The sequence below is a fragment of the Lactuca virosa genome, chromosome 2, assembly GCF_052849685.1.
Source record: "Lactuca virosa cultivar CGN04683 chromosome 2, Lactuca_virosa_CGN04683_v6, whole genome shotgun sequence".
NCBI classification, from domain to species: domain Eukaryota; kingdom Viridiplantae; phylum Streptophyta; class Magnoliopsida; order Asterales; family Asteraceae; genus Lactuca; species Lactuca virosa.
The window spans coordinates 174,204,911-174,218,083 of record NC_136427.1 but is presented as its reverse complement, the minus strand read 5'-3'; the positions used below and the strand labels follow the sequence as shown (position 1 = coordinate 174,218,083).

The following is a 13,173-nucleotide window of genomic DNA, read 5'->3' as shown; positions in this document are numbered from 1 at the left end:
ATGAACTTTTCTTTTCTTTCTCCCAACCATTAAACTCTTTTATTTACTTCTTTCAACACCCTTCCTTTAAGGATTAATTTCTCATTCATATAAATCCATTTTGGACGTATTAAAAATGGGAAAAAACCCATTTTTATAAATTGGTTAACACCAATTTTCCAACAATCCCCCACATGAATGAAAATTGATCAAGTATTTTTAAGCTACCTAGGTAAAATCCAACAGTTGAATCATGCATAGGATAGGTAGGTGTTATCCTTTGAACCTTCCCTTAAGATACATATTTATTTTTACTAGCGGACCAGTAGACTCGATGTCCTTGAACTGTTCTGCCGTTTGTGTAAATAATCAATATGTGTCTCACATGATTCTCGCTGACCTAGTTTGGTTCTCATTGATGTGTCCGTTATGGTCATTGACACTTGCCTGGTTCTGTAAGAGCTCTTAGGAATGTGCCCATACAATTCCTTTTGAAGCGACCCCACTTCTCTCTCACAAAGGTGATTCAATCATAATCATTACAAGCTAATTTGTGATGATCTCCAATTTATCATCTACTATAATAAGCTTAACCTGCATCGATGTTTGTTTTAGGAATGGGTGTAATAGACCCCCACAGTGATTCACAAATGTTATATGCAAGTAGGTTGTCCCATTGAACCTAGATCTTGGGATCTCCAGTCAATTAGGTTGGGTTTTCCTTCGCAATAACTTATTAATCTATGGGTTTTAGTCCCATTCCTCATAACGACCGCTCATTCCAAGCATTTCGTTAGCGGATCCGCAATCTTATTTTGACTTTATGTAGTCATTAAAGATAATTCATCTTGAGAGTCGTTGTTGAATGGTGTTATGTCTTTGACAAATATATCTAGACTCACCATTATTTACATCATCATGTACATATATAGGATTTATTGGCTCATCATGGGACGTCTCCCAAGAACTTACAAAGCCCTTTAGTTTATTGTCCAACCTTGGATAAACTTGCAAAAAAAAAATCTCCTATATTTTCCAACAAATGTTGACCGTTATCAATATGGTTATAACTACACCATAGTTACCACTATTGAATATGCTTAATTGTGTCAACATAATACGATAAGCATATTTACTACATGTATTTGTGAATTCACAATAACATTGGCCAGATGTAATTATGAATATTCCATACATGAGTTTTCTTGCAAATATCGTATTTTTCCCTGCAATTTCTTTTTAACCATCTACATGTAAAATTCTTTAGGCATCCTATCTCAACGATCCTACTATGTCATAAATTAGAATGCCATTTATATGGATCTATTTCATCACATCCATTGATGTTGAACGACATATTCAAACTTTTGTTACCCGCTGTTCCAAAGTTTGCTTTAATCATATAATGACTTTACTACTCGCACATTTTGTTGCTTTCCCTCGGGTAAGATAATTGCTTGGCAGTTCCATGTAGATTTATACTTCTAAAACTATGTTTAGAAGTTTTAGTTTCATATCAGAATGATATACTTCCAAATTTCGAGAAGTTACAACCACATATAATTATAAGAGCATGAAATTAATCAAGACATTCTTATGTTTGTAATCCAAACATATATTTCAAATATGTCATCAGCTCTTACTTCTCATTTGGAAACTCACTAAATCGCAATGACTTCTCAAACTCAATAGTTCAAACGATAGAACCATTATTAGTTTTTTTTACAACTTAATCCAATACTATCTTTTAAGAAACGATCATTTGATTCCAAACTTAGAATAATCATATTTCCATTCATAGTCCTTTTAAATTCATGTTGAATATCTTAATATTCATCAAAATCTTTATCTTGTTTTGATGAATTCCAACCAATATTATTGGATTTAATGGAAATAGCTTCTTGGAGTATAGAAGTATCATTGAATTCTAAATTTCCAAACAAGAAATCAGTGCATATTTCTATTGAAATCATAGACCATTATGTTCTAACTGATTCTCATATTCTTTGGATCTATCTGCTTTCATTTTTCTCTTGAAAGTCCATTTATAACCTAGTGGTTTACATCCTATATGTATATCCACTAGCTCCCATGTGTGATTTTGCAAGACAAAATCCATTTCTCTTTTAATTGCATCTCTCCATTGAGGTCTTTCTTAGGAATCTATTTCACTGTTAGTTCATCTTTGAAAGTTTGAGGCTCTCTTTCAACCATATAATTGTAAGAATCATTTCCAAATGATTTCTCAAATCGTGCCCTTTTACTCTGATGAGGCTAAATTTCTTCCTCCAATTCTTCTTCATGAGAAAATTTGTTATGCCCAATTGTTTTGGAGCACTTATCAAAACATAAAAAACACATTTTCATTTGTCGATTCCATTAGCATGCCTTTATGAATCTCCAACATTTTAGACTCATATAGAGGAAAACAATAAGAACTACTATTGTTTTGTGCATAACCAATAAAGATGCAACCAACAATCTAGTGTCCAATCCTTACAACCTTGGGGTTAGGTATAAAACCTTTGCGAGACACCCACACATTTGAATGTATTTGTAAGATTGTTTTATATCCGACCATAACTTGTATGGTGTTTTATTCGTTTTCTTTTGGGATACCTTATTTAAAAGGTAGTTAGCTTATAATATAGCTACCCCCACATTCACCGGGGAAAACATAACTTATCAACATGACATATCTTTTAAGATACGATTTTTCCTTTCTATGACACAATTCTTCAAATGGTGATATATTCACATCCACAAGCACTTTTTAGTACTTTTAATCTTTTCGTTGAATTGATTGTCAACTTCAGTTTTACACACTTTAAACTTGCATATTGTGTAATCTTTACTTTTAAGTAAATTTACATAGCAAAGTTTAGTGTAATCGTCAATAAAAGTGGGAAAGTACTTATTCCACATTTACATGAATTCGACTTCATATCACACACATTTGTGTGAATCAATCCAAAGGGTTTAGTTTTCCTTTCAATGGACTCGAATGTTTGGTGTATTAACTTTGATTCAATACATGTGTTGCATCAATATTTTGACTTATATGAAAGTGAGGTATGTGTTAAAGTTTGATTAACCATCTTAATGTGTCAAAATTAACATGTCCAAGTCTAGCATGCCACACATTAGAGGATTTAAGCAATTAAGCGGAAGAGTTATCCCACTCATTGATAATAGGCTCATTAGTCGATATATAGAATTTAAAATTCCACCATCCGCATAGACCTTGCCTACAAACATACTTTTTTTAGGTTGGTACAAACTTATTGGAATCAAACACTAAACAAAATCCATGTTTGTTCAACAACCATCCAAACACTAATTTCTTCCTAATCTATGGAACATACAACACATCATTAAGTGTCAGCTCTTTTCTATGTGATATCATTTGTGGAATGTTTTAAACACCAAATTTAAGTGTTTAGAATCACAATTTCAAGAATAAATTTATGCCTCAACTTGGACAACCTTATAATTCTTGAGTCACTCCCTCTTTGAGCACACATGGCGTGTAACACCCATATCAATCCATCACTCAGTGAAGTTAGCATCCATAGAGTTTACTTCGGAAATCATTCCACTTTGGATGGTGACATTTCTAAAATAATTTATACACTAAATATAAATGTTTAGAATTCTAATTTCCAGAAAATATGTTTGCCTCTTGCTTGGACAAAACTCAACATAATTAAAATATATATTTGAACAATTATGAAACTTGATTTCGGATGCAGAAATTCTAAAATTTGATTTCTCATGCAGAAAACTGATGTATAAATTATGATATCAGAAAATCTGATGTTTTCTTTCAACAAAACTATTTAAAATGTGATGTTTTTAAGTAAAACCAAACTGTTTTCTGATTTCCAAAGCTATTTTACATAAAATTGAAGTCGTTTTTGACTAAACAAAGCCTTTTTGTTTTACACAAAACAATGCAGTCTATTCAAGACTGCTTTAGCCCCACTTAAACGTGTCAAAAATGAAATCTAAGTTCATAATTCAGCAGCCCTGTCTCTTAGCTTTCCACGGACTACTTTCACAAGTTCATACGATTTTTCTACAATTTATTATGAATTTTACAAAACTATGTATCATAGCTGCTAAAAAACTAACTAGTCAGTGAAAATCGTATTTTTCACCATAGTTAGAGTTGTTTCCAGCTTTCGGCCAAAAGTAATGAAATGAAGTAGACTCATATTCAAAACTTTGAGAATTGGTTTCAACAAAAAATGAGCATACATGACAAAGTTATGATTTTTCAAAGATTGGGATAGATTAGAGCATTTCACAGCAACACGTAAATTGTGTTTTTGAGTTAAGCTAGCTTCTTAACTCATTAGGTACTTAATATAATCAATACCAAAGCTGAAAAATTAGATACTTAATTACAAATACATGTCTTAATGACTTTAATGACCAAATATGCTTCAAAATCACAAACAATCTTTTTTTTTTTTCCTTATGAAAATCGTAAAATATCAAAAAAAAATGCAAGTAAAATTGTTTCCAATTTGTAGTTCGTTTCGTACAAACGAATTTGTTTTAAGATTGTAGGAATAATATTCCAGTAATGTATGAAAACAAACAAGAAATAGGACAAAGTTGAGGCATGTGTTTAACACATTGTCCTTAAAACAAATTCGTCCGCTATCGAGTGTTTGTTTCCCAGGATACAACAACTAGAAGTGGTTCTTCTAGACCACCCGAACCCTTATTAGGCCTGGATTTTACCTTTAATTTAGCAAGAAAACTAAGAACATGAATTAGAGAAGAAGAGAGTTTTTGTATTCTTATTGCTGTCCTCAAATGGTGTATGGTAGTAGTATTTATACTATACATTTTATAACCTCCCATTTAAACACCTCTATTAATCACAAAATTAATGTGTGTTAATATGTAATTAAATTGTAATATTAATTACAATTTCAGTTACAAAGGAATGAAATATTTGCAAGAAAGGTCCATGAACTTTTCTTTTTCTTTCTCCCAACCATTAAACTCTTTTATTTACTTCTTTCAACACCCTTCCTTTAATGATTAATTTCTCATTCATATAAATCCATTTTGGACATGTTAAAAAAATGGGAAAAAACCCATTTTTATAAATTGGTTAACACCAATTTTCCAACAATATTTATATAATCAATGTTGTGGTCATGCACCTAATGTAGTCCGAGTATTCTGAAGGTATACCCTTAATTGTTTACTTTATTTGTTCACCCGTCAACTATGGAGATACAAAATGCTGCTTTGGGGGACGAAATTAATATACTATGTTCTTGTAATGAAACCTAATTAAAATGTTTAAGCTTTTAGTCACTCATTTAAAAGAACAAGTTCTTTTTCCCTTCTCAAGTTTTTTAGGTAAGATCTAGACACAATATATTGCATAAATAAGTTTTTGTTGAACAAATATTTTGACCAAAGTTGTTTGTTGTGGCTGTAAAGTTGGCGATTAAGGACATTATTATAATTGGAATTTTTGTTCACAAGCTTGATCAAATTGAAAAGGTTTAACTAATTTTTAGTCATTGTGTTTCTTTTAGGCTAATAAAGCCCTCATTTTGGGGGACTCATATATTTTGGCACTAGATTCGTCAAAGTACAACTTATGCCATATTTTTATCCAAATACAAAAAATAGCAATGTACTTTCATATTTGTGTATTACAATATCCTACTCCCACTTCTTTCTGTGATATCACTGTAAGTTTTATATATAAATATTATAATTTCAATATTCTTTATGAATTTTCCTAATTCTTGCACAATTTATTTGGTTTTTAAAATCTTTCAATTAGGCTTAATACATTATAAATTTTAAGAGTAATAAGTTATGGATTTTGTAGGTAAAGCTTTCATCGTGCCAGAGAATTGAGTTAATTCCAAAAAGGAGACAAAACTATCAATTTTCGACAATATTATTCTATCAGATTGCAGCCAGTTGGTGTCTCATACAGATATGCAAAACCATCAACTTCCTGATCTCAGAAGTCTTCAAGATGTGAGTGACGTTGTACGTAAGAAAGTACGGATTATGTTCACACACCTGAATGCTTTTCTTTTTTATTATAATATCATTCCGATCATAAATTATAAATAAATAATCGTATCCCATGAAAAATTGCCATGTTTTACGCTTTACCTTTACATGTATTAAGTATTTGAATGGTTAATAAAATGTCTAAAAGATACTATATTACAAAAATTAAATAACCTTGCACTCGGGAAATAGAAGAAGAAGAAACAGATGAGAGTAGAATTGTAAAATTACATGATAATACTATAGAATATTTCAACCATTCTTTCATTCTATGCTATAAAAAAAAAGTACAAAGCTTATGAATAATCTGTCTTGACATTTGTATCAATAAGGTGTCTATTTCAATTTTAATCTAAATTACTTCTGTTATATATGTAGAATGAATCGATAAATGAAAGCTTCTTTTTCTTTGGCTGAAATTTGTATGAAAAAACTACGATTTAACAAAAATCCGACATCGATGTCAATCTAATGCAACATCATTGACATGTCATCTTCTCATGGTAGGATGACACGTTCATTTTCTGTTACTGTAGACACGACCCCACCTTCTGTTGTACTTTCGTGGGGTTCTTTATCATTTCCATGCTCTAGTTTCTTGATATTAATTTTGAAGGTGGTCACAGGGATAATCGGCTCAGTAGTACTAGTAGCTTTTTTTGACAGAACTGGAATGATACATGGGAGACAAAGTGACATGCTATACTGAAAAGTGAGACAGACTGTAAACACTGATAATAACCTGTTAAAACCAATAAAAAAACGGTAAGCCAAAAGAGCATTCATAAAAATTAAGATGAAATTATATGAAACGAGATGACATGTATTGAGTTTGCCACCTGTACAAGTTAGGAGCACCAGAACCAGGAGAACGTACTCCATATATCAACACGCCCGCGAAAACAGACCATCCGATAAAGAACAAATCCAACCATATTTCTAATAGTTTGATTCTGCAACAGAAACAAGATCTTTAATTAAGGAAATAGATAACATATATATATCTTTCATTGCAAGACGGAAAATTTTCACTACATACCTGTAGACAGAATCATTGGATGTTTCATTGCGATTGTAAAAACGCCAAAAGAGAAGAGCAAGATTTGCAACGCATCCACAAACGTAACAGATAAGACATGCAAGTAAAGAAGCACGAAGGGTGCTCATGTCTGGAGATGTAGAAGAAAACCATGGCTGCTATTATTTGGCTCATTGTCATAACCAATTCGAAAGAAATCCAATAGCCAGAACTCTCTAACTCTAACAACCTTCGACGACCATTTGTCTCATTCGAAGGTTGAAGAGCAGGATCGTTTGTTATATCAATCACATGCACACTGTCACTGTCATCATCACGGGTTTCTGATCGCTCCATTACTAGTTGTTTGAGCTTCAAGCCTCACGAGAGTCTCTCGCTCTCTTTCTCTTCTCGTATTTTCTTGTTGGATTCTCCCTATGATCGGTAGTATAAGGTTGTTTTTATAGGTGCAATATTTGTATTCGTGTAGGATGTAGATATCAAACAAGATACAATTTCTTGTGTTGCAAGACAAACGAACAACACGGAACAAAAAGAAACCAGAAAATAGGGGTGAAAGAAAAACGGAGGAAAGGAATAAAAGTTGGGTTAAAGTTGCAAACTATTACACCTATATACTAATTTAAAAGACTCCCTATACTAACAATTTGAAACCTAATTGGACTCAAAAGCATGCTGGAATAAAAATAAAAAAAGACTTATAAAAAAGAAAACTTTCCTATTGCTCTTCAAGAAAAACTGATTAAACTTAAAAGACTTATAAAAAAAGGAAACTTTCCTATTACGTGTAAGGAAGTAAGGATACCTACGGTGGGCTAGAAAAGATCCCGAAGGTTAAGCGCAAGAAATCTACTTCAAAAACAGAATTTACCCTTTTGGTACCTTACATTTTGGCTCTTGTTATTTTCTACCCAGATTTTTATTTTTATTTATTTATTTATTTTTTGCTTACATAGATGATACTTTCCAGAAATGAAAATTTACCCCTCAACTTTATAACTTTGATAATTGATTTTGTCTATTTAAATTAATTACATTTTTGGGTTTCCTCAATGACATTTAACCCCAATAACAATTTAAATGTCACATAAACCCCTTTTAATAAATTCAAAACTTTACTAATTCCTTCTAATTAATTTAAATACAAATAAACAAAACCACCAAAGGAAAGAAAGAAGTAGGAGAAAAGAGTTTTCGCAGGAAGTTTGTTCTGCCGGATTAGCTTGCCAGAGTAGGGAGTGGGGGACGTGTAGAAGAGCTTGTTGTGACGTACATTGAGGTATTATCGTGGCGTCCATTTTCCCTCTCCTTTTTATCATTATTTTTCCTCCTTTACCACCGTCGATCACCACCAAAACCACCATCACCGGCATCGTCCTGTCATCGGTGTGTGCTAGCCCTCTGCCACCACAGACCACCGTGCAAGGTGGTTATGGGTTCTGAGTATGCAGCCCCTTTGATCAGCGTTTATGTTTCAGCCTCTTGATTTTCATTTAGATTAGTTTAGATATGTGTATGTGTGTTTGTCATCACCACCACACCACTACCACCGGCAACATCTTGTCGTCGGTGTTCCTTCCAGCACCACCACATGCCATAGTTTCGGGGGAGGCTGTGGGTTGAGAGACTTGCAAGTTTATAGTTTGGGATAGTAATAAAGCTTAAGTAATTCTTTTTATCATTGTACCTCCTTTTATGGTGGTTTGACTACCGTACCACCACCATTGACCACCATAGCACCACCACTAGACCACCTATTGTTGGAAGGTTCTGAATAAGTCCTTAGTCCAGCCATAATGCCTATGTTTAGCGTTTAGTGGATACAGTTGCAAACTTATTACTAAGTGAAAGTTATGAATTTATGTTATTGAGCCTTGTTTTGAAGACTTTTCTTAGCCAAACTATTACTCCATTAAGTCACTTTAGTTCACACATCTTAATAGCCTGTTAAGTGTCCTTTTATCTACTAAAAGTAATGGGTTTAAATTGTAACAGCCCAAAAACAGTGATAATTTTTTTCATTTAAAGACCAACCATTTCATTCATTACATGTTTCAAAAACCATCACCAAGTGTAATATCAAAACATCATAGTATAATTATTCAATATATGGAAAATCATGAGGGGGGATGTTGTGGCATCACGTCGGGCCCTTCCCTTTCGAACCGGAAGTACCTGAAACCATAAACATAATATGTAAGCACAAAGCTTAGTTAGTTCCCCAAAGTACCACATAACAATAATACAATTGGGCTTGACCTTGGGGTATAATCCAACCCACCATACATATATAGGCCCAGCCCTGGGGTATATTTCAACCCGATCAATACATATGGGCCCCGCCCTGGGTATCTTTCAACCCAATCATACAATATTGGGCCCCACCCTGGGATCTATTTAAACCCGAACATACGATAGTGGGCCACACATTGGAGTTTATTTCAATCCATCATACAAACTCAAATAAGCCACATAACAGCTACCATCCTAAATAACACAATAATGGACCGACATTGGTGCCTTCGACCCATGGATACAGTGAGAAGACTCACCTCTCAGATGGATAAAAAGTTGAAACAATACGCTGCTTTGAAACCAACTCTACTGGTCACATTTATAAATAATAGTGCCTAAAACTCAGAATACAACTCAAAAATACCCAAAATACCCTTAGGTCAAACTTGATCAAAATCCAGGTCAAAGTCAAAGTCAAAGTCAACCGGGTCAACTCGGTGAGTATGTTGGGCGTACTTAACATGTACATGGGGCATACTGCGCGCTTGAACAGAATCAAAGGGTTGACCACGTACGCGCGGCGTACCCTTTGGTACGCCCATCGTACACGGCTACCACCCATTCTTCTCATTAAGAGCTTAATCCTTAAGCTATTTCGTCTAAATTCCAGATCTAGCCCACAAATAATGTTCTGAACCATAAAGTTTCCAACTGTATGCTATTGCATGGCTATTAAGACCTCAACATCAAAACCCTAGCCTCTTGACCCATTAAGACAACCTAGATCATGCATAGAAAGAAACTAATGCCCAAGATCACATTTTTATGACTTATCACACCCTAAAACCTCTTAATAAAATATTCATCAAGGTTGGAGCTTTATACCTCCAGAAGATGCACAAGGGAGAGTAGTTGTTGGATCCAAAGTCTTTAGTGAAACACTACTACTTCAAGTTTCTTCCTTCACTACCAGGAGCACCAAAATGGCACCAAAATGACTCTCCACGCTTCAAAACACACTCGCACACTTTAGGGTTTCGAAATGAGGACAAAGATGGATGGAGGCTGGAGTTAGGAGAGAGTATGGGGCTATAAAGATGTTTAAATAGGGTCCAAACCCTAAAAATTAGGGTTTGCACCCTGACCACGTACGCCCAACTTACGCATGCATGGCCCAATATTACGAAAATGCCATTAGGGACTAACTTTGCAAACAAATCACAAACCATGGTTCAAAATGGAATACCTTGAAATCAAGATGTTACAACTCCCCCCCCCCCTCACCCCCACTTAAACTAGACTTCTTCCTCGAAGTCTGCTGGCGCGAATAAATCAGGATAGTGCTCTCGTATCTCCGCCTCGGGATCCCACGCCCATTCAGAACCCTTCCAATATTGTCATTGGATCTTGACCAAAGACACCACCTTGTTATGCAAGGCCTTCATCTTCCTATCCAAGATCGTTTCTAGTCTCTCCACATAATTTAGGCGATCATCAACCTGAATATCATCCAAGAAAACAAACTGTGGACTCATCGGCCACACACTTCCGAAGCTGAGAAAAATGGAAGATGTTGTGGATCTGGCTGAGCTCGTCAGGCAAATCCAGTCGGTAAGCAACCTTTCCCACCCGGGTAGAAATCCTGCAGGGACCAATAAATCTAGGCCCAGTTTTCCCGTTTCCGAAATCGGATGACACCTTTCCAAGGTGACACCTTCAGAAGCACCAAGTCCCCTACTCGAAACTCGAGGTACGAACGTCGTCAGTCTGCATAACTCCTATGTCGGCTTTGTGCGACTCGCAACCTGTTGCGCACCTGCTGAATCAACGCAGTGGTCTTGAGGACCACCTCAGTACTCCCCATGACCTGATGTCTGACCTCCCCCAGCAAACCAGGGTCCTGCACCTCCTCCCATACAACATCTCAAAAGGTGGTCGGTCAATACTGGCATGATAGTTTTTTTGTAAGTGAACTCGACCAGTGGAAGGTAAGTATCCCAACTTCCTCCGAAATCTAATACACATGCCCGGAAAATATCTTCGAGTGTCTAAATCGTCCGCTCGCTCTGACCGTCATTTTGGGGTGGTATGTTGTACTAAAATGCAATTGAGTATCCAAATCCTCATGAAACTTCCTCTAAAATCTGGAAGTGAAACGAACATCCCGATCCGAAACCACTTAAATTGGAACTCCATGTCGAACCACCACCTCCCGAATATAGATGTCAGGTAACTTCTCAGCGGATATACTCTCGGCAATTGGTATGAAATGTGCATTCTTCGTCAATCTATCAACAATGACCCAGATAGAATCAACTCCATGGGCTTTTCTTGGCAGCTTTGTGATGAAATCCATGGTAATCTCTTCCCACTTCCACATGGGAATGGGTAACGGTTGCATCTTGTCGTGGGGTCTCTTTTGTTTAGCTTTGACTTTTGTGCAAGTCAAGCACGACTCTACGAACCATGCTATCTCCCTTTTCATACAGGGTCATGAATAACTCAACTTCAGATCCCAATACATCTTTGTGCCTCCCGTATGGATTGAGAATTTTGATTTATGAGCCTCCTCCAGAACTGCCTACCTCACCCCACCAGTAGTCGGAACCCAAAATCTACAACACTCAGTCAACAATACCCGACTATCTCTGAAAAATAAAGGAATCTTCCTCCTGATTCGCCCTGCCTTCCAATTTTCCTTCTTCAATCCCTCCACCTCGGCCTTTTTGATCATATCCAATAAAGGCGAAGTAACAACCATCCTCAAGAAAATATCCATGAGAGGATAACTCATGGCTTTACGGTTCCAAGCATCGGCCACCATATTGGCCTTCTCAGGGTGGTATAGGATCTCGCAATCATAATGCTTTACAACATCTAACCATCTCCGTTACCACATATTCAAATTCGGTTGATCCATTAAGTACCTCAAACTCTTGTGGTCAATGTAAATAGTACACCTAACCCCATAGAGGTAGTGCCTCCAAATCTTGAGGGAAAAACCACAACCCCCAACTCCAAATCATGCGTAGGGTAATTCGCCTCATGAGGCTTCAACTGCCTCGCAGCGTAAGCAATCACATGACCATCTGCATAAGAACAACTCCTAAACCCGAAATAGAGGTGTCACAATAAACCACAAAATCAACCAAACCCTCGAGAAGAGCGAGAAATGGGGCCTCGCACAATCTCTGCCTTAGAGTCTCAAAAGCCAACTGCTGATCAGGCCCCCACCGAAAAAGTCACATTCTTCTTCGTCAAGCGTATCAAAGGCACTGTAATCTTGGAGAAATACTATATAAATCTACGATAATACCCTATGAGTCCTAGGAAGCTCCGAATCTCAGATGGGGTCCTCGGGACCTCCCATCGCATCACGACCTCGATCTTGGCCGGGTCAACTAATATACCCCTCTGGTTGACGATGTGCCCCCAGAAATGCACCTCGCGCAACCAGAACTCATATTTGGAGAATTTGGCATAAAGCCTCTCCCTTCTCAGGGTCTCCAACACCTCTCGCAAGTGCTCCTCGTGCTGTTCTTTGGTCTTGGAGTAGACCAAAATATCATTTATGAATACTATCACTGACCGATCCAGCATCGGCCTGCAAACCCGGTTCATGAGATCCATGAACGTTGCCGGTGCATACGTGAGCCCGAATGGCATCACCACGAACTCCTAATGACCATATCAAGTCCTAAAGGTTTTCTTTTGCACATTATCATCCCCGACCCTCATCTGATGGTACCTAGATCACAAATCAATGTTGGAAAACCAAGATGCATCCTGAAGCTGATCAAATAAATTATCAATCCTCGGGAGTGGGTAACGGTTCTTCACCGTTAGCTTATTCAACT

The 13,173-nt window shown here is 36.3% G+C and overlaps 1 protein-coding gene across 1 annotated transcript; it reads right to left on the bottom strand.

The window, feature by feature from the left end:
- Positions 1 to 6,359: 6,359 nt before the first annotated feature.
- On the bottom strand, positions 6,360 to 7,615 carry LOC145156626 (uncharacterized). Its single transcript, XM_079075920.1, has 3 exons — positions 7,082 to 7,615; positions 6,882 to 6,995; positions 6,360 to 6,784 (listed from the first exon to the last, which is right to left on the bottom strand). Exons 1-3 carry the CDS (start codon positions 7,207 to 7,209, stop codon positions 6,541 to 6,543), a joined length of 486 nt encoding a protein of 161 aa, XP_078932046.1. The 5' UTR covers positions 7,210 to 7,615; the 3' UTR covers positions 6,360 to 6,540.
- Positions 7,616 to 13,173: the final 5,558 nt, after the last annotated feature.